At 35.9% G+C, this 26,213-nt stretch overlaps 4 protein-coding genes across 5 annotated transcripts; 1 reads left to right on the top strand and 3 right to left on the bottom strand.

Annotated features, from left to right (window-relative positions):
- The first annotated feature begins 725 nt into the window (after window positions 1-725).
- LOC137727662 (glycine-rich protein 2-like) lies at window positions 726-1,384 on the top strand. Its single transcript, XM_068466483.1, has one exon. The coding sequence runs from the start codon at window positions 773-775 to the stop codon at window positions 1,235-1,237; it is 465 nt and encodes a 154-aa protein (XP_068322584.1). The 5' UTR covers window positions 726-772; the 3' UTR covers window positions 1,238-1,384.
- Window positions 1,385-2,314: 930 nt separating this feature from the next.
- Window positions 2,315-6,463, bottom strand: LOC137727661 (secretory carrier-associated membrane protein 3-like). 2 transcript variants are annotated; one of them, XM_068466481.1, is made up of 12 exons: window positions 6,122-6,463; window positions 5,130-5,249; window positions 4,975-5,037; window positions 4,796-4,829; window positions 4,527-4,649; window positions 3,965-4,027; window positions 3,765-3,858; window positions 3,413-3,458; window positions 3,243-3,310; window positions 3,043-3,091; window positions 2,787-2,852; window positions 2,315-2,675 (listed from the first exon to the last, which is right to left on the bottom strand). In XM_068466481.1, the coding sequence occupies exons 1-12, from the start codon at window positions 6,179-6,181 to the stop codon at window positions 2,589-2,591; spliced, it is 873 nt and encodes a 290-aa protein (XP_068322582.1). In that variant the 5' UTR covers window positions 6,182-6,463; the 3' UTR covers window positions 2,315-2,588. The 2 variants fall into 2 exon arrangements, with proteins under 2 accessions (XP_068322582.1, XP_068322583.1); XM_068466482.1 differs by having other exon boundaries at window positions 5,130-5,246; window positions 6,122-6,461.
- A 1,977-nt stretch (window positions 6,464-8,440) lies between these two features.
- LOC137728956 (uncharacterized) lies at window positions 8,441-13,682 on the bottom strand. Its single transcript, XM_068467770.1, has 16 exons — window positions 13,213-13,682; window positions 12,697-12,792; window positions 12,451-12,567; window positions 12,185-12,220; window positions 11,862-11,972; window positions 11,583-11,666; window positions 11,389-11,507; window positions 11,055-11,156; window positions 10,570-10,686; window positions 10,410-10,475; window positions 9,872-9,938; window positions 9,665-9,718; window positions 9,403-9,498; window positions 9,201-9,221; window positions 9,051-9,086; window positions 8,441-8,929 (listed from the first exon to the last, which is right to left on the bottom strand). The coding sequence occupies exons 2-16, from the start codon at window positions 12,754-12,756 to the stop codon at window positions 8,786-8,788; spliced, it is 1,230 nt and encodes a 409-aa protein (XP_068323871.1). The 5' UTR covers window positions 12,757-12,792; window positions 13,213-13,682; the 3' UTR covers window positions 8,441-8,785.
- Window positions 13,683-22,408: 8,726 nt separating this feature from the next.
- Window positions 22,409-24,848, bottom strand: LOC137730334 (uncharacterized). Its single transcript, XM_068469402.1, has 8 exons — window positions 24,711-24,848; window positions 24,405-24,460; window positions 24,012-24,070; window positions 23,811-23,920; window positions 23,622-23,706; window positions 23,488-23,540; window positions 23,156-23,286; window positions 22,409-23,064 (listed from the first exon to the last, which is right to left on the bottom strand). The coding sequence occupies exons 2-8, from the start codon at window positions 24,436-24,438 to the stop codon at window positions 22,844-22,846; spliced, it is 693 nt and encodes a 230-aa protein (XP_068325503.1). The 5' UTR covers window positions 24,439-24,460; window positions 24,711-24,848; the 3' UTR covers window positions 22,409-22,843.
- Between the last annotated feature and the right edge of the window lie 1,365 nt (window positions 24,849-26,213).

The raw sequence follows: 26,213 nt of genomic DNA, 5'->3' as shown, positions 1-26,213 counted from the left end.
TTGGCAGTTCGGACTGTACTGACTATTTCTGTCGGATAGAATAAATAGCCACCGGATAGTACTGACTAAATTAGTCGGGTGTTTGGTGCAGTATCGGACTAGTGATCGTATTATTTATACTGTGTTCAGTATTATACTAGATAGGAGGAATCAAACTTAAAAAAAAAAAAATTAAAAAAAAAATGAAATCACTTTTTTGTTCCCAGATCTTTCTGCACCCCCTAAACACCCTTCCTCTCTCTCCCTTCTTCTTCCCCGACTGCAGAAGAATCCCAAATAATTGTTCCCTAGCTCTCTCCGCCACACCCCCCAAACTCCCTCCCTTTCTCTCCCATATTCTTCTTCTCCGACTAAATAATCCAGGCGTTTTGGTTGGTTTTATTAAGCAGGTGTATACCGTATTATCCTATCCGACAGGTTAAATTAATCTGGCGCTTATTTAGTACGAGTGAACACCAAACACCCGAATCCGTATAACTAATCTTATTCGATCCTTTATCCGATCTGCCAAACAGGGCCTAAGAGAGTAAAAGAAGGATGGTAATGGCACCCAACCAACTCCCCATTCAAGCGAGGACCTCTACGTCATCACTGTCCTCCAACACCCTCCCAATTAATGCCCTTCTTTTGGTAACCTTCCCCACCACGGCACCACCACAATCCCTCCACTTTTATATATTCCCCCTATCCCCTAATAATCCCTCCTCTTCTCTATCTCATCTTCTCTATCTCATCACTCTCTCCATAAGTGCTTTTCCAAAAAGCCAGCAAAATGATCCCAGCAACAAGTCTTTTCCTAGCCATTTTGCTCCTCACTGCTTCACTTGGCATCGCAGCCCGACCGGGATCCGATGGAGCCTTCTCAGCTGAGCTCAAGAACTCAAAGGACAAAGGTGGTGCTGCTAATGGTGGTGGCGGCGGGGGTGGCAACAGTGGTGGCATAGGGGGTTTTTTCCCGCCCGGGTTTGACATACCCGGGTTCGGAAAGGGTTTTGGAAGCGGTATAGGTGGCGGGTATGGAGGCGGTTATGGGGGTCCGAATGGAGGGTACTCCAAGGGTGGAACTGTGAGGACTTCTCTTGTGTGTAAAGAAAAGGGTCCGTGCTACAAGAAGAAGCTGACGTGCCCTGCTAAGTGCTTCACATCCTACAGCCGGTCAGGGAAGGGTTATGGCGGCGGCGGCGGCGGCGGTGGGTGCACTATCGACTGCCAGAAGAAGTGTACTGCTTACTGCTAGAGGAATAGGCTGCTCCTTTTGTTATGGTACTGCAGCCGGTAGCCGGTAATAGTTACTATAATTAGTATGTTTATGCATGTGATGTGATGTGATGTGAGCCTTCTAATTAGACCATATATATATATATATTTATTTATATTTATATTTCTGAGTGCAATAATTTCTTTTATTTTTCTACTACTATTTTGAGTGGCTTAAGAGTGAGTTTGGTTTGTGAGCGACCATAAACCTAAAATACATGATATGTGATTTTGCTTTATCCAAGATTAATGTTCTCCTGCTTCACAAGCTGACATCTAAAACCGCTTTTAGATAACAAAACGCTTATGACAATGATCGATAGAAGCACTTCATTCACAACGTGAACATCTCTGATAATGTTTAAAATGTTAAACTGCTTATGAGTTATAAAACACTTGAAAAGTCTTTTTCTGCATAAAAGTGTTTGTTTTCCAAGAAACACTTCGGAATTTTTTATTGAAAATTTTGGTGTGCCTCTAAATAGAAGCCCGTTATGAACAAAAGTACTTTTGCAAAAGCCTTTTCAATCCAAATAGGGTTGATTGTTTAACAATCCTAACATTCTTGATTCTTAAAACAAGGTAATATAACTTTTGTAACAAATTTCTTCCATTTAAAATAGTTGCTTTCATAAATATATTAGTTCGTTTGAAAGTATTTTAAAATGACTGAAAACATTTTTAATGAAAGTGCCTTTGGAACCTATAACACTTTAACCAACAAAACTTTCAGTGATTTTAGAAACACGAGATGTATATAACTAGGGTTTATGTGTTCAATCCATGGAGGTACAACAAAGGGTACCTTGCAAAGTCATAGAAATTAATCACATCACACAAAAGCAGTCTCAAAACGGTAACAATTAACGTTTTGAGAAATTAGGCAGCCTATCAGTACCTAATAAGAAGCTTGATTCCCAACGTAAATCGGAAAATTCCATCATACAACAACGGATTTCAGAGGAAACGAGTTCAAAAGTTAGAAATTTTATAACACGGTTGAAAGAACGTAGTAAACGAAAAAAGAATGCAGTAATAAAAAAACCTAAGCAAAAAATGATGGAACTAAGAGTTTTCAGAAACAGAAAAATGAAGAAAACATAATGTTTCTAGCAAGCCAGTGGTGTCAAGCCTCCTAAACATTCTCCAGTATAGAAACACAGGTAGCACATAAAAATCATCTATGAAACAGGCGTAATACGGAACAAATAAAAAATGAAGGCTCTAACAAAACCATCTGTACCTGCAAATCCTGTAACTAAAGGGGCATTTACAACCTATATCAAATACAGAATTCCACCATCTTTTCTTCTCCATACAAGATTTTAGCTTCAAAGTGCTGCCCTCACGACTCCTCTAGCTCCTTCACGCCTCATTTCAGCAGCTTTACCGCTTCCTCGGAAATACATGTATACTTGCTGCACATGTAGAGGGGGGAGGGGGGAATGTGTTATAAAAGACCAAAGAACAAATGCTAGCTTTTCTTTTTCGTGACAATTTGGCAACGATAATTGGGATTGGAATTAGACCTGAATGACCCAGATGCTCAGCACTGATTCAAGACAGAACATTCCAAATCCAATGAAGTAGAAGATCTGCAAGCAATGGAAAAATAAAAAGTATCATCGAGGACCGTTTGGTTTCTCCCTTGTAAGTATTTTGAAAACATTTGGAATATGCTTTTAACCCATATCCTCTCAAAGGTTCTGAATGTGCAACACTCGTGGCTGGGCAGCCATACAAAATATTAGAAGAACAATATACTTATGGACCCAACACTCTTACCCCAACCAAAACATGGTCACCAAGAACATCAATTGCAGGCAGAATGCCACTGTTTCAAAAGCAAACAAATAAAATCATAAGCAGCATACACAGGAGAAAACATTCACTTTGTATATCCATCAGCACCCACCAAATAAATAATCCATTGATCAATCATAAATGTCTAAAAAGAGTAAGGGAAATTCAATTAAACTACATACGTGAGAGATTTTCCTTTGAAGAATATCGGAGGAGCAACCGCAGCAAAGATGCAGAAGCCAATGTGGACCTGTTGGTAGAAGAAATGTAACTAGTCAATTATGCTAAATGACAATGTGAACTGCATATCAACTACAACAAAAAAAAAAAAAAAATTGGGACAGCTTTATACCAGATAAAACAGGAAAAACCATCCATACTTCAAAGCACTCTCGGACCTGCAAGAAGATAAAATTAGAGAATTCAAACTATAGCTAGCTACAAATTAAGCAGCTATATTCTGCATGGTTGAAACAATTACAGATGCATTAACCAGATGGATTCCTCATAACCATCATCGATAGTACTATCATATTACCCAAATCCAATAAGTTTCATTCCCTAATCTTCCATAACTTGTTCTTTGTTGCTTCATAATAGTCTCACATGGTGCCCAAGCTTTAAAGGATCTCCTTTTGGCTATAAACAATTGGCATACAGAACTAGGACTCTGACAGGATTCAATAAAAATGGGCAATATATACCTGAAAACACGGTACAGTGGACGGTACCACAAGACATAGGATCCAGGAGCCCCTGATATGAAGTAGATAACTGCAAGGAACCAAATTTTTACCCCTACACCAAAGATCAGGAAACGATCAATTTCACCCAACATGAGATAGATCCAAAATGAATACTTGATTACATGCAGGACAGTTGCCAAGTATGTTTTCACACGCACCTTCCCCCTTAATCCATGCCGCAGTAACAGCTATTACATTCCAGAAAAGGCAAAGAACAAGTCCTGCATAACACCACCGATCACAAAATTTAGGCAGCCTTCAATGAACTTTAGTTTAGAAGTTTAGGACATATAAACAATAACAGAAGCTATAAAACATCACACTACACAGATAGACTCACACAGCCTATCTCACACCCAAAGGGCAAGATGAAGTAATGCTAAAAAAACATATGACTAGAAACTACATCTGCTCAGCACAATAGGTTAGTTTTAGAAGCCAAGCTTATGTAATGATATATATATATATAGAGAGAGAGAGAGAGAGAGACTACCACCAACTTCTATACTTATGATTGTTTGAAGTTTTGGCTTTCATCAAATTTTCAAGCCTCAACACCATAATCTAAGATCCACCATCAACAATCATAATTTCCAGTGAAGGGAACAAAAAGCCAGCCCATATATGAATATAATTTAGATTAAGTTTGTGCAATAAGAATTGTGATATAGAGTCGACGCATAATCATAAAATCCATAAATAAAACAATAACTGACATACCTAACCATGTTGTGAATGCCACATACTGCACCCTCTGTAAATGAACTGGTATTTCATTTGCAATATCATGATGGATAATTGGGAAGAAAGGTGGCCAATTTTTTTCCTCAATAACAATTCCAGCTGCAAAACAAAAGGGACAATGGAAAACATTCGTCGATAAAATTTCAAAGGATGTCAAACTTGTACGTGTTTCAAAAACCATTATTTTAACCTCCCCCAGAATGAGGAGAAAAAGTATCTCAGAAAAATAAGTCAAAGTAAAATACCACGTGCGGCAGCTTCTTCTTTCCGTCTTACAATCTGCATAATACCACAAAAGATGACAGTTAAAAACTTGGTTGGATGAATGAAAAACCACAACATGGAATTTACTGAAACATTTATTGCCATGCTCCTTGAATGATTATTCACTCTTTCAGAATTCAGAATATCTTTCAAGTCATACCTCCTCCCGCTTTCTCAATTCAGCTTCTTTAGCTTGGAGTTCCCTCTCCCTCTTTTTCAAATCCTTTATTAAAAAAAAAAAAAAAAAAACTACACTTAGTAAACAAAAGAAGTCCACTTCAATTGCCTATGTAATAACCTGAAATTAAAACTTACTGCATTTCCATCGATAGGTATGTCAACGGGGTCGCCAAGGCCGTAGTTGAAACCAGCACGTTCAGGAGGAAGAGGTGAAAGTCTTGAGTTTTTGGCAGGAGCAACAATTCCAGGATTCTGCTAATTATGTTAGCACATCATAAGAGCTCAAACAATGCGTACAAAAAAGCAAATTATTTCTCAATTTTTACATATAAAGCCATGATTTATGTTTCATGCGCCTGATTGAATACCCTCAAAATCTTATGGGGAGAGGTAAGATTTGTGGATGCTTAAAATACATTACGAAATCTCTCCAATTCCCTCTAATTCCTCAACTTTTTCAAACTCTTTAAAGTCAATTTTTAATTGAATACACCTGGAATGTTATAAACTTAATTAAAATCCTAATTGAATACATCCGGATTTATAAGGATTTTACTAAACTATCTTAAAATCCTGATTGAATACACCAATATTAGAGAATTACTTAAAAACCTGATTGAATACCCTAGATTCATTAAAAAAATTAAAATCCCCCAAAATCCCAATTGAATACATCCCCCTTAATCTGAAACAAGATAGATATATACATAGCTTGGTATCTACATGTGCGCTCAAATATTTCCAACTCAAAATTCTGACTGGAATCCAATAACCCACAAAAACCCAACTCAAAATTGACCAAAAAAAAAAGCGTAAATTGGATTTAGATAAGGTTACTTCTATACAAGGATTCAATCATAACTGCTCGAGCAAACAGATATAATTAAAATTTGAAATTTTGAAAACACAGACAGTAAACCCATGAAATTTTAGAAGTGGGATTCAGATATGTTGACTTGATTCACTTCAATTCGACAGCAAAACCCAGATCTTAAAATCTCTAAAACCCAAGTCCAAATCCAAGTCGACGACTTTATCAACCAGAATCACCAAATCAGAAAACCCAGTTCGAATTCAATTGATTTCAAAAGAAACAACAGCAAAAATCATCTAGATAGAAAACTCACCGAGAAAGGATTGACTTCTTCTTCTTCGGCAAATGGGTTACTGTCGTAGCGACCAGCCATGGCGGGGAGAGAGATTTGAGCGCCCAAAGGACCAGTCTCAGAGCTTGTCCGAGAGATCTGAAAGCTTATGAGAAGAGAATAAAAGAAAAGACTTGTGATGGAAGAAGGAAAATTGAAGAAAAATATAGTTTCAGGCACAAAAGTATGAAGGGAAACTGTGAAGAGATGAAATGGAATTTCTAGAGAGAGAAAGTGAGTAGACTGCAGACCGGCTGCTTTTGGTTTACTGAATTTTTTTTTTTTTTTTAGAGAGAGAAAGGGGATGAATCGTCGACTCTTTTGTCAGCTTTTGACAGCCAAAGGCGGCTTTTTAATTTGATTTTTCAGAATTTTAGGGGCATAATTGAAAATTCAATTTAATTTTGGGTTTTTTGTTTTGGTATGTTTTTTGTCAGATAATGACATTGCGATGTGAATGTGATGCTATATAAAGATATCTTCTCCCTATATTATTGTCTGATTAGGTAATTCGGATCACTAAAATTAAAGTTAACGCTTATCATTAACTTTGTTGGTCAACTCACACAAATCAGGAGCTCTGATCTCTTGCATAAGATGATCAGATTTTTTTGTTCTTAACTTCTTATGCTTCAGACATTCGGACGGTAAATTCCAGAAAATATTCCAAATGCCTATATTTTAGCAACATTTTGAAGTGCTTCCAAATCTCTATTTGTTTGGAAGAGATACCATGTTTTAGGTACGAGATGAGCATGCGATGTATATTTTATGATGAGTTCGACAGATTACTATGTCGTTACTTACATATATTCGACGTGTTGTTCAATCCACATGATGTTAGCTGTAGGTTTGGTTGTAACAAAACTTCGTAGTTTTGTAATTGTATTTTATTTCATGGAATTGATGTCACCCTCCAATAACATGGTTTAGCTCTTAGGTAAGCCCCACCTAATTTTTTAATCTTGGGTTAGACAATGTAAAGTTAGACAGGCATCTCACGGACCTCCTTAAATTATACGAACTCGAACTCAAACTTTAAATATAAAAAGACGGAGTTCATTATTCTGATTAAGTTGATTAAAAGTTTGTTTTGTTATAAAATCTTTCATTATCGTTTTTTCTTTATGCACTTCTCTTTTTGTCTTCGATTTCTTTTTGTTCACCAATTTTGTTTTAATTTACTAGACTCAAAGCTCAAAGAAACTGAGTTTCGTCCTCCAATTATCTTTTAATTTACTCGATTCAAAGCTAAAAAAAAAAAAAAAAATTAATGAATGTATGGATAAGATGGAAGTTCGGAAATTAATTCCCTACTTTTCTTCTCATTTGCAAACACTTAACCGAGAGCTAGAAAATTCTTATCATAATGATTATGTGAATAGGATTATTAATTAGAAACGTGATTTTTTTTTTTTTAATTTTTATTGTTAAAGAGAAGAGTATATTTAAAACTATTACAATAATTTAGGAAATGAGGAATTTTCGAACCCGGAACATATGGGTAGAAATCAACATTATATCCACTAAAATATTGAACCACATATAAATTAGAATTATTATTGTGCAAATTTAAAGTAGAAATCCAGTAAGATTTGGATATCAAATTATCATGAGTTTGTATTACATGGAAGACAAGAAACTCTTCATTATTAATATAAAAATAATAATACAAGATCAAGAACTAAGCACACCATTCTCGGACGCCTGAGCTATTTTCTCTCTTTATCGTCGCTTTCTCTCTCATCCACTTTTAAAATTAGCTTCACAACATATTCTAATATAATGATTAGACTAGAAGGCTAGGCACCAGCGGTCAAGACTTGATTTGATTATTTATACGAATACGCGCTAATGCGTTATTCATATGCTTCCAGAAGAATTGAGACTACATTTCTGCATTACATTTAGAACTCATTTGAATATGTTTTTAAAATAACTAAAAGCATTTTTGGTAAAAATATTTTTACTAACCAATTTTTAGTAAAAATACAAGTAATTCTGGAAAAGCATTTAAAGTGATTCCTGGAAGAAGCACATAAGCACTTTAAGTGCTTTTGGAACAAAAAAATATTTTCTCTAAAAACGCTTTCAGTCATTTTAAAAGCATATCTAAACAAGCCCTATTCAGAAAAACAGCTCCGGATTCGAATCATAGAAGCAACTTTCTTGCAAAGCAAGAGTAAATCTATGTACAAAAGATGTTGCCCCGACTCTTGCAAAACTGGAAACCTTGTTGGCTTATGGTCTGTCATTTTTACATTTATTAAAAGAAAAAACCTTGGATTCCGAGAAAAAAAGGGACAAAATTTACTGTTTATATTGTCACTGCCATCTTCAAGGTAACCATCTGGCGTAAAAAATGCATATGAGACCAAGTGTATACCATCCATATATGTAACCAACCACACGGACACATATCGAACTTACGAGGACCGCGGCCCGAACAAATATCGAACTTATGAGAACCGCGACCGGGCGGAGGCAAAATCTGAATTGCAAGGAACAAAACTTGTGAATAATTCAAATAATGAATTAACCATGGGTTCAATGAAACGCTACACAAACTATGGGTATAGACGAGATTGAGCGCCTCTGAATGAAGAGGCACTAATAATTTCAACTAGCTCGGCTAGGACTTGTAAGTTAAGAGCTCAAGTTGTCGCGTTTACGCTGTTTCCTGCGTTTTAGGCTACTTTTAAATGGATCAGCCCAGTTCGGGTCTTCTTCTACTGCGTTGTTCCACCGCTGTTTGAAGGTTATAAACTCCCGCGTTGACTGCCTCCTAATCTGCAAATGTATAACCCAATACATTGGTAAATAACGCATAGCTCAAATATTTCAGGAGTCTGGTAATATGTAGAGAGAGGATTGGCGATTTCGTGTGATAACTTTGGACAGCAGGTCTCACCTCAATTCGCATGTCATGCCCTGGCGCAGCTCGTTTCTGTGTATCATTAACAAAGTCAACAACATCAAATTTAGAATGCTAGTGGTTGTCGAATCTTTTGATGGGGAAAACGAAGAAAACAAAAAGATGGCTATTGCTTGTTAAGTTTACCTTACTCTTCTTCACAGGAACCTGGAAATAGGGAAAGAAAAATGGGAAATGTTAATCGTGAAAATAAGAAGAAAAAAAAACTGAGCCGTCGACAAGGATCAAATATGCATGTGCAAGAGATATGCAATGTTTATGGTTTAACACTTGCAAGCAAGAGAACTTCCTTCTCTAGCAGACAAGGAATAGGCAGAGATTAACTAACCTTGTTTGTCGACGAACCACCTTCTCCCAAAGTTTGTATTCCCTTGTGAACAATATATTCACTATCAACAACTCCCACTTTCTTGGTACGGTCTCCCTACAAAACGCGGTATTCTAGTTATGGCCAGCTGAACGTTATGTAAACCGACTCGGGATTATTGATTCGAATAAACAATAGTCAAGCAAAAGCAAGAAACCTAAGCAATTTCTAGCAACCTAATGAGGAAATTGATCCTAACAAGAACCAGGAAAGCAGTTCTTACCTGTGCACAATACCCAAGTCTCATGTCCAGACCCCATCCATGTACAAGATCATTCTGAACAAAAAGAAAGCTGCTCCGTGAGGAATTAATGAAGATAATGTTTAACATAGTATTACGCATGGTAGTGGCACTCAAATTATTCAAGCTTAATGTTTTCTTCAACAATATAGTATAGTAGAGGTGAACAGATTAAGATACAACGGCTACCTGTATAAGATGCCAAGTACAATGCCAGGCAGCTCTTGAAAAAACGGGAGCCATGCCTTCCACAAACCTGCATTTGTCAATTTAAAAGGCTAAGCAACAAGTCCTAAGGTCCATTCTAGAAAATGAAAAACTATATCCCAAAAAATAAGCCGATTAGAATTCTTGCAATTCGGATATCAGATGACTCCTCGGAATGTTTGGTCTTAATTATTAACTTTTCTTCGCCCAGAATGACAATCGACAAAAGAACACAGTGTTAACAGTTACCCCACATCCTAACATTTGATCCTAAATTCAAGTTCCGGTACTCACAACCCCTTGATGCAAAGTTGAATTACACACGTATAGAGAGTCTCAGAATATAGAATAACTGTCAGCTCTCATCTTAACGGATTTTAGAAGCAGTGGTAAACCAAGAAAACATACGAGGCAGGTCAGACCTCACAGCTACTCATCACACAAGCAGCCAACAAATTCTTCAAACTTGGAAGGAATAGCTGTGTCTGTCATACATATTAATATGAGCATGACAACTCACCCGGTACATGGTGGTCCCTGACTTGCTTCTGTACACTTTGTGCTGCCTCTGGTGTCATAAACTCTTCTGCGAAGAGTGAAATCTTGTTATTAAGATAACAAGTGCTCAGAAAAGTAAATCAATAGACTTAAGATAGTTGTTTTGAAACCACCATATTCACCTATGAAACTTCTTATTTTTAGCACGAATTGTAATTCTATGATGTATATCTGTTGAATTTGGATGCAAAGCTGGCTGAGATATCTCCAGTCCCGTTTCTTTCACAATTTCAAGGTATCTGGGAAACAAAACAAAAATTTAAGTTACCGGCTATCACAGCATTTATGGTCCAGAGAATAGCATGAAAATAAAACCATATGCTGCCTATGGGATCAAGTTAAAATGTTTAGACAAAATAAACTCTCTTAAACAATTTTCGGACAAGCTAACTAATGAAAATAATTTCAAACAGATAATCTTCTGAATTATACTCCTAAAAAGATGCTTTAGTACAAGAAAATGCAATGAGAAGGCAATGAACTTACATTCAATTGATATGCCCTCACACGTGTAATTATGAATAACTAACTAAAAACTACCCTGTTCAGAGTCAAACATAATCAGAGTATGTGTTGCATAAAGTGTCCTGGGATTCATTAAAATTACCTTCCTGGATGAAAATTCTCAACCCCCAAATCCTCATCCCAAAGGAATACGTAATCATAAATGGACACAATATCTGGATGTAGAAAGCGTTTCGCAAACCACCTGAAAATAAATCGTAAAAAATAGGTTGAAGGAAAGAGAGATGAGAAACAGAACAGAAAACCAGGAACAGCACTAGAAGGAATTGCCCCTTGGATAACTGCAACTGTGAGATTTTCAGTAGGAGCTTGCATGTTTTTTCATATCACGATCAAACAAGCACATTGCAGGCACTACATATATGTTATATATTCAAGCCAGATAAATGGAATCATAAGCAGAACGATTAACTTACCACTTTGTTTGGTTCTGGGCAACTATGTGTATGGCCTCGTTACTCCACTCAAGATCCCACCACCCATCAACATTCCCATCATAATGGAATAGGATAAAGGTAAAATTTTCTGGAAGAAACTGAAATGGATAAAATTAGCCCTAGTGTCAGTTGATGTCTTTTGGAACATAATAAGAGAAAAATGTATTACTCACCTTTCTCACAATAGCATCAACACTATCCTTTTGCTTGATACCAACTGGAATAGCCAGCAAGTTACGGTTGCTATAATCATCGACCTGAATCAGAATAACCACCCCAAATCACAAAAAGTGTCTATATCCAGTTCATAAGGAACAAACTTCACTTTACACATTGCGGTCTATGATCAGTAAATGAGCAATCATCTATCAATTTTCTATTAGTGAGGATAAGTTGATATGCAAGAAAGAACCTTAAAGGCGGTGCTAAGCACAAGATGATTAGAATCTTACCTTTAACCTTGAACTACTTGTCAACCATAGAGGCCTTTGCTCTAAATCTGACCTAGGCTGTATAATCCCACGAGGTAAACTGTCCAACTTTCTTGAAGTCGCAAAAATTTCCTGAAGCATCAGAAGAACCTCAGAATATAAAGAAGGAAGAAACATCAATCTGCAATGGATGATCCAATCATGAAAGAATTGCATACTGGACTAGTAATCTCCGTAATTTGGAAATCAACGGAAAAAGAGCTACTGAAGTCTTACTTTAAGGTATTATATAAAGGTAACAAAACATTAACTTGGCTACATGGACACGAGGATCAAAGCACTACCTTTGCTGTGTCAAAGGGATTCCACTTTGCGTCAATCTAATAAACGAAAGGAGTAAAGGACAATCAGTAGACTAACCACCAGGACAAGGAAAACAGCAATTATAGAATTATCATGATATCAAAAAGCCAGAAATAAATCAATTTATCAACGACTATGAGAACTCAGGGTCAAACTCAAACACAAAACAACAAATGCAGTAAATTATTTCATTCGGCCAATCAAATGCAGTAAATTGTTATCATAATTCTTGTGTGTATGATGGTACCTCTGTCTGCTGATAAGCTTGATACTGAAAGTTGGTGGTTCTATACACAATGAATAACATCACAGTACATGCAACTCCCATAAATGACAGCTGCTTCATCTTGATTCCGCTTTTCCCCTGCACCGGCATCATACATTATTGAACGTGAGATGGGTTACTCAACAGAATACAAGCTTTTGGCTCCAACTCAACTGAATACAACGACAGAAACAAAAGCACAAAAGGGTAAGAAATTGTGGATCGTACCCCATCAGAAAAAGAATTCTTTTTCTTGAGCATCCATATCCATGAGTTTGGTGACTTCATGGACAACCAAGTTCTCTACTTTGTTTTCATAAGAAGCTGCATCAAACAAAAACCAATATTATTTGTAATTCCAACCAAATGCTACCAAGATATATAATCCACAAATTTACCAAAATCCAAGTTTGAGATCCAATTTATAATGATGCATCTTATTCAGAGTAAGTGTCAAGAAAAGTTGCAGAACCCACCAAAATTTAAAGAAAATTATTAATGGGACTACATAAAGTTATGTTCTTTTCAAACTTTACCATCAATGGGAAAACCTCTACACAGAAATCAATCCAATTAGATCTTAATTAGGCGAAAATACTACAAACCCACATACAGAAAGTAAATTTTCTTTAAAATAACAACAATGAGAAAAAACAAAAATATTTCCTCTTTGTTTTTGCAGATATAATTGAAGAATCTTGAAGCTGACCAATGACTGAACAGAACCCAAAAGGGAAAACTCACCATGCAAACAACAAAACCTCCGGCCTTCCTCTGTGAATCTCCAAAAGAAAGCAAAACCAAAAGCAGAGATTCGCTGAAAGATCGAGCCTTGACGACCGTCGGATTCAACAGCTGAGGAAAGAAAATAAAGAAAGCCAGACACTCTCACCAAAGTGTCAGCCCAACCCAGAAGCAATGGCGACCGTAGGATTTGGCAAAATGGAAGAACACGCTTTTTAGAGAGAGAGAAAGTAGGGGAGAGAGAGAGAGGGGAGAGAGAGTCGAAAGGCGGATTTCAAGGGAGAGAGTCAGCTGCTGATGATGTAGTGAGCTATTGCATGCGCAGAGGAAGAATCAGAAATCCATGTACTTATAGGTTTTGGGTTCTGATTTTCCGCCGACGACGAGTGTCACCGTAGGAATCAGACGCGCGCGAACCTTCCGATCTCCGTCTGTCTGTTTCTTTTCTGTGTCCTATTTCCTAAATATCATGTTCCTTTTTTATATTCGTGAGATCTCAGACCAGGCACCCTTTTTTGTTTTTATTTTATTTAATTTCGCTTAATAAGAAAAACAAGGTTTAAATTTAATTACATTTTACACCCTTTATGTTCGAAGGAATTTATAAAATAGGTCATAATATTTTAATTTTCTTATCTTACACCGTAAAATATTATATTTCATTAATTTATGTCATTTGTTGAATAGATTGTCTGATCATTTCTTAAACTATGTAATGATACTCTTATATAAGTTAACGTGTAAGCGGTAAAAATTTATAATTTAATAGATGATTATACTTTAATAGAAATAAATGATGTAAAATGAAACAATTTTAAAACTTCAAGATGCAAAGCGAATAAATTAAAACATTGTGTATCATTTTGATACTTGCCTCAAACTTAAAAAGGGTGAGATTAGCCAAAAAAACCAACCAAGAATTTGTAAAAAAAAAAAAAAAAAAAAAAAAAAAAAAAAACCCAAAACCTATGACTGTGAAGTGTCGCCGTCTGTCCTTCTCAAAACACATCTTAGGATTTCTAGGGTGTTGCTTTTTTGCCATTTTCTTGCCTTATTGACCAAATCTATAAATCTTTTATTTATTTATTTTATCTTTTTTTGGGTGGGAAAAATTTGTAACCAGTGGAATGAATTTATGTGATTTATCCAAATGATTTGTTATTTATTTTATAAGAACAAAGGTAATTTTGTTTTTGAGCTAAGGATAATGATGATGATTTCTTTTCTAAGGTGGGAAATTGGTTGAGAAGCTTAAAAGTCAACAATTTTGGAAGGTTTACACTCAGTTTCCACATTAAGTTTCTTTTTTCTTGGCTTTTGTTATGTTTGATTACCAGTTTAATCAGTAATGTTATTCATACCGTGTTTTTATACCACATTTCTATAGCACTTTAGGTGGTATCTGATGTGGACAATCACATCATTTGAGAAATTTGCAAAACTCAAGGAAATGAATAAGAAAGACTAGTCATATATCACAATCATCATTTAATTAACTATTTTTTCTTAATTATTAGTTTATTAAATAATGAATTAAATTAAAAAAAATCGGATTAATTCAAATGATGTGGCTATCTACATCAAATGTCACCTAAGGTGGTATAAAAATATGGTACAATAACATGGTATGAATAGCATTACTCTAAATTGTGATTAATGGATGATTAGTGGCATAGGATAGTTACCTAAGTGAATTACCTAAATTTTCACACACATTCAACCACTTGAGGTGACCAAGATAAGGTTGACATATTTTTATGAGACTTTTCGGTCCTCAAAAATAAATAAAAATAAAAATTGTAAGGACGATGCCACTGGCTAGTCTTCTTTGTAAAAAAGAGAAAAAAAATTATACACACATCCTTAATTCTCTTAGCATTACAGTACTTTTACAACTAATGTGTTATTTGGAAGTGGTTTTTTTTTTTTTTTTGAACAAACGATATTATCTATACTAAAGAAAGGGGGATAGGTTTAGTCTTACAATGAGCTGGCAATAATGTGGTTCAAATTCATCTTTGACGAGAATCAAATCTAAGACCTCACATTTACAAGTAAAGAAAAATATCACATATCGTAGTATTGAGTGGCTCATTTAAAAACGTTTTTAAAATGAGTGAAAATGATATTGGTGACAATATTTTAAAAACCAATCTTAGTAAAAATTAAAAACAAAAATCCTAAAAACACACTTTAAGCACATTCTACAATAATTCTTTCTGCAATAAACATATATCTTATACTTCTTCTAAACGAGTGCGGATACGTTACACTTGTGATACCTTAAACAACTTGTGAAGTTTAATCATGGTAAGGCATATAGAAAAGTTTGAATAACTTTATTATTCTGTCAAATTTGCAGCGTGAAACATATAATATAATATATCCCTACACAAAAAGCTAGAAAATTAAAAACGTGGCTCGCATTCACTAATTTTGGGTTGTTTTGTAAATACACGAAAGCATGGACCCATTAGGACAAAAGTCACTTTCCATTGCAAAACACCTCTCAGATGCTTTGTTCTATGCAAGGAGATCGTTGGATTTGGTGTAGGAACTAGAAGCTGTGGACCAATCAGCTTCTTCCACCTTTCCCCCTCAAAAGCCGGACTGCCAACTATTTTTTACGACCACGACAAATCTGTGGTATTTTTTATAATTACCGAACAATTAATCTAGCCAATTACCTTTTCAGCCACGGTTTACGATTTTTTTTTTTTAACGAACGATAAAAAATTTATGTTAAATTATAAAAATGAAAACTCTTTAACAAATTAAGTTGCAGGCTACCTGCTATGCTAGTGTTCTTTTTCCTCAATAATTACCAATGTCATTGTAACATCCACATCGTTTAGGGAAGTAAATCATGTAAGTCCTATATGTATATGTTCATCTCTATCTAGCATGAGCTATTGTGAGAGCTCAGTGGCTTCGGGTTCCATGAGAACTCTGAAGTTAAGCGAGTAGCGCGCGAGAGCACTCCCATGATGGGTGATCCACTGGGAAGTTCTCATTTGAGTTCTCAGAAACAAAACTGTGAGGGCGTAGTCGGAGCCCAAACTGGACAATATCGTGCTACTGTAGTGGAGCGAGCCCGGGATGTGACAGTCATGGTGGCGTAATCATTATTTTTTCATAAATAATAACGCTAGAAAGTTAAATCACTAAAAACTTAAAATAAATAAATAATAGTTTTCTTTTTCATAAACAGTAGCGTTAGTGAGTTAAATTGTTAGTGAGAAAGGAGATTGGTAGGAATCGAAATCATGCTTAAGCATCAATGCTTTAACTCTAAATTTTCTTATCCAATGAATGAATGAAGAAAATAAAAAAAAGTGAGATTAAGGAAAGTAGTTAAGTAATCTATTAATTTACTTATATTTATAAGAATTTTTGGTGAGAAATCACATTTACCTAATACTCACCAAACCTTTTTTAATGTGTTGTTGTTGGCGGTTTGCCTTTCTATTTTCTGTTACGGATGCGTGACAAAAATCTCAATCAATTGACTTAAAAGTAAGTTTTGAAGAACCCTAAAGATTACCAAGTGTAGCATTCAATCTATCGTTTTTATGTTTATGATCGTCACCTTTACCATGTGATGATGGACATGGGTTCACAGCCATCTATTTCCAAAAGTGCTTTCACTTGTTTAAAAGGCATCTTCTTGGTAAGGATCGTTATCATCTCTAGAACAAGACTTAAATTCGAGTTTTGTTGTCGACAACCTTTCTTAATGAGTGATCTATAAAAACCTAAAAAAAGGACTAAGACTCTCTTGGTAAGTCCTCAAACAGACTTGTGTTGAGTCCTGGCCCTAAAAAGGTATTAATATGCAGACTTAGCATAATAAAGTGATAAGAAATGAGATTGATTAGTGTATCATATCAAAGGATACTCAATTGGAGGCAGATTGTCTGCCCTCTTGTTTGGGTGTCCTTTCCATCCCTTTTTATTTTGTGTGGTCACGTTAAGTCACGTCAACATTTTATATTGAATTTTTTTTATAGAAATAATAATACAAAAATCAATAAGAATATAAAATGTTGACGTGACTTAACCGTAACTGCACAAATAGGAGAGGATTAGAAGGGCACCCAAACAAAAGGGCAGACAATTTGCCTCCTACTTAATTAATGACATTGTTTAAGTTCCACTACACTTTAGTGGAGTATAGGAATCATAAAACGCATTAAAGTAGAAATTAGACGGAAAATTAGCACTTCATCACCTAATCAAGTTCGATGAATGCAAAGACTTTCAAGATGATTGGTTGGAGTCCGATACGTAGGTTAATTAGCAGCCAGTATAATATTCATAATATGGTTGGGCGTTATTGGAGCGATGACACGAGAAGCTTTTTATTGTGATATAATATACATAGACGATGCTGTATTTGATATGTAATATAATGCAAGAGTAGAACCAGAAATTAATATAGGAGTAGGATAATAGTTCTTCTACCATATCAAGATGTAAGTAAAATTTATTCTCAATTAGCAGAAGATTGGTTTTGCATTTTTGGAGCGGATAGAGTGGGGGTGGGTTAATTTTTGCTTAGTAGGTTGGAACCGTTGGGATAACATATTATATGTGGAATGGGGTGGGCGGTCTAAGAATTATAAACCTTCCCCTTCGCTAGAGGCCACTCAAGCCTTGTCTTAGTTTATGCACCTGATGTCCTGGCCATATTATATGATACTAAAAATACATATAAATACTATAATATAAGGTGAGGTGCTAAAGTTAGGAGTTTTTGTCATCATTGATAAAAAAAGGTCACATGGATTTGGTTTTGGTGGAGTTTTGTGTTTGGTGGTGCTTAACCATTAATTATTTGATATAATTAAAAAAAAATAGGGATGTGCTATTCACACATCTCTTTTTATTTCTCACGCATCCCTTGTTAATTTATGTTTCTTCTTCTTCTTCAATTTATCCGATCCGACGGCTGAAAACTAAAAAGGCATGGAAGAAGTAAAAAGAGATGCGTGGATATCACACTCTAAAAAATATTATGGATCGGGAAGGTTGGACTTGGAGTGGTTTCGAAGCTGAAAGTTTGTTGGTGCTGCTGCTTAATGACGTATTAGTTTAATCTGCTGCAAATAATAACTTGAAGGCATGGCTAGTTGATGACTCCAAGAAAACGCACGAGTCGAAATGTTTAGGTTATGGGAATCCTGAGTCCTCCTTCCTGCGTTTGACGCCGGTTTTTGTCCCGCACGTGCCCCGCGCGAGATGCATGGTTTAAAACTTGGATCTGGATGATATCAAATGGTGATCATTTGTGGGAAAAGGCCACCTTTGCGTGCACGTTTATGTGTGTAATTGTTGTTCCTAATACATCATGTCATTGGAGTCAGTTTGGCGTCATCATTTGTGTGCGGGAATTTGCGCAGAAAGTTGCAAACCGACAGATATTAGGTATGTTGTATGGTGTGGTGCGTATGGTGCGTAGAGGATTATTTGGTTTAATTATGTTCGCATGGTTACTATTAGAGCAATTCCATCTCTAAAAAATAAGCTGGCCTAAAGTCCATTTAATCCACCTAAATGAATAGTAATTGACTCTAATGAACAATAATTGACCAAGTGCATCTCTACCCCTAAAAAATGAGCTCGGCAAAAGTATAGTCAATTCGTATTAAAATATTATTAATATTTTTATAAAATAATAAAAAAGAATTTTACTTTTAATTTCAGATATAATTTTTAACTAATCTTATCTCGTCACATATCATTTTTCGAAATTACATTTTTTTGTGAAAGATGGTTGGGTATTTATATATATATAAAAAAATTCTGTATTTTAAAATAATTTTTTATTAAGTTAATTAATCTGGACCGTTAGATTTCAAAAAAAGGAAATCCAATAGCCCAAAAGTGGACATGTGGCCCTTAAGATTCTGCCCTTTTTTTTTTAAATTCTGGAATGCGCGCCCACATGCGCTTATATCCCACGTGCCAGCAACAACAAAAAAAAAAAAAAAAATTCACATGGTTGACGCCATCCTTGAGTCATGTAGGTCGGTCTCTTGCTCAGTTCAATATGTGTTGGGCTCAAAGCTGGCCTCCACTTTGGGCCAGCCTATTGGGTGGGGGGGGGGTGCGGTCCTGGCCTAAAAAATAGACTTTGGGCTAGCACATTTGTTAGGGGTGGAAGTGCTCTAAGAGTAGAAAGCTCACAAAATTCAATGCATTTGAAGATAGGTGTGAATACTTTTTCGTTTTGAGGGAATTATAAAAGAGTTAGACAACAATGTATTGTATCCTTGTTAATTGCATTATTTTGGGAGAAAAGTGATTCATTCCTGAAATTAGCATAGCTCTTCATCTTAGACAATGAAATTTAAAATTGATAGAAGAAAAATTTAATAACTAAGCAAATGGTTGAAGAAAAATATATACTATTTTGAAAAATTACACCCTAAAATTGGCATAACTCCTCTCCGCAACAATAAGTGCTTTGTCTTCTCTCTCTCTCTCTCTCTCTCTCTCTCCATATTGCTCGTGATTGATGATTCCATGGGCCTTCCCTTCTCCGCCGTAGGTGACATGGAGGAATCCATCTTCGTCCTTGTTTTGCTCATCGACTTCAGACATCAAGGCACCTATCAAAACATTGGAAGAATTATTTCAACAGCCACAACTTTAACTTTGGGAACAAGATGACATATTTAAGCCTAAAACTAAAACAAAGTTGGGTTGCAACTCAGCAATGGGAGGCTCAATGTTCTTGAAGGAAACAAAAATAGGTTTGTCTATGGTCTCTATGTTGAGCCACCCGATCCATGCCCGAATGAAATAAATATATTCACCAAGAGGCAGCTCACCGTGGACAAGCATAACAGAACAGGCAATAAGAACCCGCCTTCGTATAAGACAAGGAACTATGAACACAAATGTCTTCTTTCTTTGCAGATGAATTTCCGAACATATACCGAGAACATAAACGACTAATCCATGGTAACAACAAGAATAAGATAACTAAAGCAAAAGGGAATTGGAAACTAACTTGTCATACTCAACGTCGGGAATGTCACTCCTTTCATCCTTCACAATCACCTGTATAGGAGCTCAAATTATAATATATATCCAATTGAATGAACGCATGGAGAGGAAATAAAACATAAATTTGACAAGGTGAAATTCTTACTGGTACAAAGCCTCGACGCTTCTCCCTTAACTCCCAAGCTTTTGCACAAGTATGGAGTTTGTGTTTGAACCTCTTAATATATAACCTGAACACGTATCAAAAGCGTAAATGGAAAAACAACAATCCCAATCTATTGAAGCAGTACAGATTAATCAAGACAACTCAAGACAGCAAGGTAATTGGCAACTAACTCAATATTCCTCATGGCATCCTCCTTGCCAGGAATGTCGTCAGGCCTCGCGGCAATCCAAGCGGCATTCTCCTTCATGATAGTCTCTTGCAACTCATCATACATACCACACTTCTCCGCAAATCACATGTATGGAAGCTCAAATTAGTACTGCATTTAAAAATGCATACGTGCGTAGGATATTGACCGAGTAAAATTCTTACCCATCCTTTCGCTTTAACACAACAATGGGCCTTGAAATCGCAAAGTTTCCTTTATTCCAAAAAAAAAATGGAAAGAAAACAATCATCAATATTCAAAATTCACACCAAACAGAAGCAGAAAATCCTAATTTATGTCTCTCTTCTTCTTTTTCTTTCAATAAAGCAACTTCCAATTCAAAAATGAACAAATATCGTAACTCTGGTGGAAATATTAAACATCCAAAAATTAACATCAAAATGTTTAAAACAAACAAAATAGGCACATGAGTATTGCAAAAACTATAAAATTAACTAGTTAAAAACAGACGAATAGACCCCAAGCATATTCAGCATCGACAGAGCTTTTTGCCATATCGAGTATGATTGTTGTTCCCTTCAAATTTTCAAACAACGAAACATCACAGTGTATATGTAAGTATGCATGGCAAAAAAAATGTTAGGATGAAGTAATCACGAAGAAATAACAGTGGAAGAGGGTAAGCTTTCTATGTGGATAGGACGTATCAACACCTTTTGCACCTTTTAAAGGAAATATATAAGAATGAATAATATTGTGTTGGGTCCTGAGGACCAGGATGGCTGAAGATCAAAATCTAAATGTGCCTGGGGTTGATCATCGATGCCAGGGACGATGAAAGAATTTGAGCGCGGATGTAGCTAACAGCCACCTTCATAGTCGATTCATTAGGGTCGTCACCTTCTACCCAACTAGTGGAAGTACCCACCGTTTTTTTTGTCTGTTAAGCCTCACTGAGAAAAGAATACAAAAGAAAAAACAATTTATAAAATATAACTAACAATTCCAATTTCAATCAATTAGACAATTAGAATTATAAGAAAAACAAAAACTAAGGACTTGACATAAATGGATTAGGGATTTGATTGTTGATGGTTGAGAACTGGGAAAATAACAGAGGGTCAAAATCAATCAAACGAGGAGAGATATATTTAAGGGCACGGAATCACAAGTACGCATAAAATATAAGCTCTATGTTCTATTGATAGAAAAAGAAATGAAAATACTTTTGTTTTGCAACTTTCGAAGACTCACCACTGTATTTAAGATCTTCTAGGGTTTTTTACGGGCAAAGAAAACAAGGTTCGAGCTTCTGACGTCTACTCGCGCGAAGGCAGATCTCAATGATAAAATATATATCATTAAAAGTGTATGGATTCTTATATTTTATAATATTTAGTGAAAGTCTATCACTTAAAAACCTCAACAAAAGTCCATATAAATCTTAATACACACCCCTAAGATATTAGTATAGAGACATCGTGTTCGAACGTCAGAATTTGACATGACACAAAACAGGTTTGTTGCCCGCTATCAAACCTAAAATTTATGTATCTTAATATGCGTCTGCAAGTATATGATTGTTTGCCATCATACATATGATTTTCTCAACCAAGGTTCGCAAATTGTTGTGCTTGTTCACCGACTGAACATCTCTCCACTGTTCGGCAGTCATAATCCAAATTAGGATACTTTGGATAAATTGCGGGTTTAGGGTTTATCATAAACCCTAATTATGTGGGGAGCTAGGGCTCACTATCCTATCCCAATTATAATTAACAGACAGGAAAAAGACCAGAGAGGATTTTCAAGATTGAAAGAGCTTAAGGCATAGGCAAAAGCTCCCTACGAAATTGTATTACCCAGAAAATAAATAACAACGTATAAAAAAAAGTATGGAAGATATATACTCTCAAACTAAACCATAATCACTATTATCAACCCCGTATGTACGAAATTTTCAAATAACTATTTATGATGAGACCTCCCATATATGTCAAGAGCATGCCGATTCTTGTCCATTACTCGTCCGGTATATTCTATATTCACTTCGGAAACTACCAGCACCTTCATCGTTGAGGCTCAATGATGCTCCATGATGTTCATTTAAAACGAGACTCAAATTCTTCCAGTCATCCAGTGGTACGCTTGGAGGATTATGTATGGGGAAAGTTTTGTAGATTTAGCCAAAGTACAGACTCAAAACACCTCTTCCTCGTCTTGGCAGATAACCAGAATTAGACATAAACATAATTACTAAGCAGGATTTAAAACTAAAATGACTAAGCATGTAGTCGAATCAATGACTGAGAGAGCTCCCGCATTGTCTTCACAGCAAGCCCTCTCCCTCTCCGCAACAATAAGTCAGGTCCAGGCATTGTCTTCTCTCTCCATTCTTGCTCATGATTGATGGATTCAGGGGCATTCCCTTCTCCACTGTAGGTCACGTGAAGAAATCCATCTTCACCCTTGTTTTCCACATCGACTTCAGACATCAAGGCACCTATAACAATATTCGAAGAGTTACAACCACAAACACAGCTTTAACTTTGGGAACAAGGTGATATATTAAATAAAAACGAGTGGAAACTCACCAGCAGGAGGATCTGTGTTCTTAAAAGAGACAAATATAGGCTTGTCTATGTTGTCTACGTTGAGCCACCCGATCCGTCCCCGAATATAATAAACAAATTCTCCAAGTGGCAGCTCACCATGGACATTGAATCTGCAGACAAAAATACAGAATATGCAATAAAATTGTGAGAAGAGAACCCCGTCATTAATTTAGGACAAGGAACTATGAAGGCAACTGGTCTTCTTTCTTTTTTCGATAAATTTCTGAACATATACCAAAAGCATAAAACGACGACTCCATGGTAACAATGAAAATAAAGATCACTAAAGCAAAAGGGAATTGGAAACTAACTTAACCAACTCAATGTCAGGAATGTCACTCCTTCCATGCTTCTCCACAATCACCTGCATGAGATCACAAATTAGAATATAGTATATTATCAAATGAATGAACGCATGGGAAGTAGCTAAAAAATAAATTTTTACTGGTACAAAGTTTGGACGTTTTTGCCTCAATTCCCTAGCTTCTGGACAAGTACGAAGTTCACGTCTGCATCTCTTAAAATATGGCCTGGACATATATCGAAAGCATGAATATTAAAACAACAATCCCAATCTATTGAAGCAATATACAAGTCATGATAACAAAAAAGAACAAGGGAATTGGCAGCTAACTCCATCTTTCTCATGGCAATCTCCTTGTCAAGAATGTCAGGCCTCGCCTCAATCCAAGCCTTCACATTCTCCTTCACGGCAGTCTCCTGCAACTTCTCAAATATCCCACCCTTCTCCGCAAACCACATGCATGCAGGTTAAATCAAAACATAGTTCATCCACAGAATTCATCGTAGGAAGTAGATTGAGTGAAATTATTACCCATCCTCTGGCTTTCCAAGGCTCTAACTCAATAATGGTCCTTGAAACCGCAAAGTTTCCTATAATCCCAAAAAAAATTTGGAAGAATACAGATATATTTGAGAAAGAAAACTAATCACGAATTTCCAAAATTCACACCAAACAGAAGCACCAATCTTAATTTCCATTTTCTTGTTTTGTTTTGTTTTATTTTTTGTGTTTTAATAAACGAACTTTAATCAATAAGCAACTTACAAATTTACAATTCAAAGAGGAACAAAACTCATACTAAACATTCAAAATTATCACCAAATATTTATTTAAAAAAAGAAAAAGAAAAAACCAAAATAGGCACATGAGTATTACATATATTATATTAGTAACTAGTTTAAAAAACAAAACAAACCAACCAACCCCGAGCATATTCGGCAAAAGAGCTCTGTGCCATATCGGGTTAGGATTGTCGTTGCCTGCAAATTTTCAAACAACGAAATAAGTTACGGCAAGAAATAAGTTGTGGGATGAATAATTTCAGAAAGAAAATAAAATATATCAAAGACCAAAAAGGGAACGGTAATGAAAGAATTCAAACTGGAAAAATTAACAGAGGGTCCAAATCAACCGAAGAGGGATCGAGGGAATCATATGTATGAAGGCAAATAATCATATACTCGTACGCATACGATACATAAATTTAGGGTTTGATATCGGGCAACGGACCTGTTCTGCAGGTTATGTCCAATTCTGAGTTTCAAACCAAGGTCTCTTCTCTGTGTCTTTTTTCTTTCCCTTCTCTGACAACGCGAGGTCTCTACTACATCTTATCACTATTTATATCCTAATACGTTCCTCTTTTTTATTCCGGGTGTTGCAACCGACCACGAAGCTGGCTAGGCTATGGGATATTGTGCTCATGATCCAATTTAATCAAATCTCAACCACTTATTTTTATAGATGAATATCAGCGGCTGTGATGCGTTTTTAACAGAAACCCTAAAAATTCTTATCCTGGAGAAATTATAAGTACGAAACAACAGAAATAAGACACATGGTAATGCAAAAAGGCTAACGTCTTTTTTAGTTTCACGCTGCTAATTCATATCCCAATTTTTTAATTCATATTAGAGATGATTGTCGTTCCATGCAAATTTTCAAACTACGACACATTACAACATCAATATATATGCACGGCAAGGTAATAAAGAATCACGGACCTAATCTCATATTATATGGAGATGTACTGAGCACCTATGGTGTTCGCTCCAGTCTAAGTATCGTGATTTAGCTCATGCATGTGTAGAGAATCCATTTGGGTTTCGTAGTCACTTTGGGAATTGTATTTCTCCGCAACCTTGCTGACCTGTGTACTTCGGGAAGTGCACTTATATGGTGATAAATTCGTTATTGTTGGAGAATAGGATCTCACATCAATCGTATGATAAAATAATATACAATTAATATATGAGAGTTTTCACTCCTAATATCACCGAGGTTTTCTGTGATAAAACTCAAACACCTAGTAACAGATGGTTAAGTTGGATCAATAGCGGTGAGATTGGTGGTGAACTATGCTTGAGTCTACAAAGTTTATCATGGTACCAAAGCAGGTTATTCCATTGACACGGCCTGGGCTCAAATGCTTCCTAAAGTTGGGCTTTCGAAGATTGAAGTTAGTTCCAGTAATTACTTGATCAGTTCCTTATGTAAGAATTGGTTTCTCTTGTGACCCCGTGTGGAACCCACTCGTGAGGGGCGCATGTTGGAGAATATGATCCCACATAGGTCATATGACAAAACAATATTAATGGTATATCATGTTTCGGCCTACAAAATTTATCAGTTGTTCCATGCTTCCACTAAGCATATTGAATTAGATTATCATTTTGTTCATGTGTCAAACTTGGAATGCACAAAGTGTTCTTCATTCCTTCTCTGAATCAACCCGCAAATAGTCTCACCAAAGAACTCTCCAAGCAACTGTTCCTCTTTGTCCGGTTCAAACTTGTCTTCTCTCGATCGTCAAGTTTGCGCGAGCATAATAAAGATGGCGTGTTAAATAAGGGAACCAGCCCTCCTTAAGTTTAGGAGCCTTGTTCATAATTGTATTATTTGTAATCGTAAGTTATTATTTCTTGTACGGAAAATTCCACATGTGTATATAAATGCACCATAAGTTATCCAAAACATTGTAGAATGAAGAATTTCACGAAAAATAAAACACAC

Source organism: Pyrus communis, chromosome 3, assembly GCF_963583255.1.
Source record: "Pyrus communis chromosome 3, drPyrComm1.1, whole genome shotgun sequence".
Classification (NCBI taxonomy): domain Eukaryota; kingdom Viridiplantae; phylum Streptophyta; class Magnoliopsida; order Rosales; family Rosaceae; genus Pyrus; species Pyrus communis.
The sequence above is the reverse complement of the archived record's forward strand: the minus strand, read 5'-3'. Positions and strand labels throughout refer to the sequence as shown.

Bases quoted from the DNA above. Each gene is read 5' to 3' on its own strand.
- LOC137727662 (XM_068466483.1), top strand. From the start codon at position 773: ATGATCCCAGCAACAAGTCTTTTCCTAGCCATTTTGCTCCTCACTGCT.
- LOC137728956 (XM_068467770.1), bottom strand. From the start codon at position 12,756: ATGAAGTCACCAAACTCATGGATATGGATGCTCAAGAAAAAGAATTCT. The intron at 11,667-11,861 runs GTAAGATTCTAA...ATTCTGATTCAG, and splicing joins CAAGTAGTTCAAGGTTAAAG to GTCGATGATTATAGCAACCG. The intron at 11,157-11,388 runs GTAAGTTAATCG...ATTTATTTTCAG, and splicing joins GCCCAGAACCAAACAAAGTG to GTGGTTTGCGAAACGCTTTC.
- LOC137727661 (XM_068466481.1), bottom strand. From the start codon at position 6,181: ATGGCTGGTCGCTACGACAGTAACCCATTTGCCGAAGAAGAAGAAGTC. The intron at 4,830-4,974 runs GTATGACTTGAA...GGTATTATGCAG, and splicing joins AATTGAGAAAGCGGGAGGAG to ATTGTAAGACGGAAAGAAGA. The intron at 3,459-3,764 runs GTATATATTGCC...ATCTTCTTGCAG, and splicing joins CCACTGTACCGTGTTTTCAG to GTCCGAGAGTGCTTTGAAGT.
- LOC137730334 (XM_068469402.1), bottom strand. From the start codon at position 24,438: ATGGCACAGAGCTCTTTTGCCGAATATGCTCGGG. The intron at 23,541-23,621 runs GTAAAAATTTAT...GATCTCATGCAG, and splicing joins AACGTCCAAACTTTGTACCA to GTGATTGTGGAGAAGCATGG. The intron at 23,287-23,487 runs GTTAGTTTCCAA...TTTTGTCTGCAG, and splicing joins CCTGACATTGAGTTGGTTAA to ATTCAATGTCCATGGTGAGC.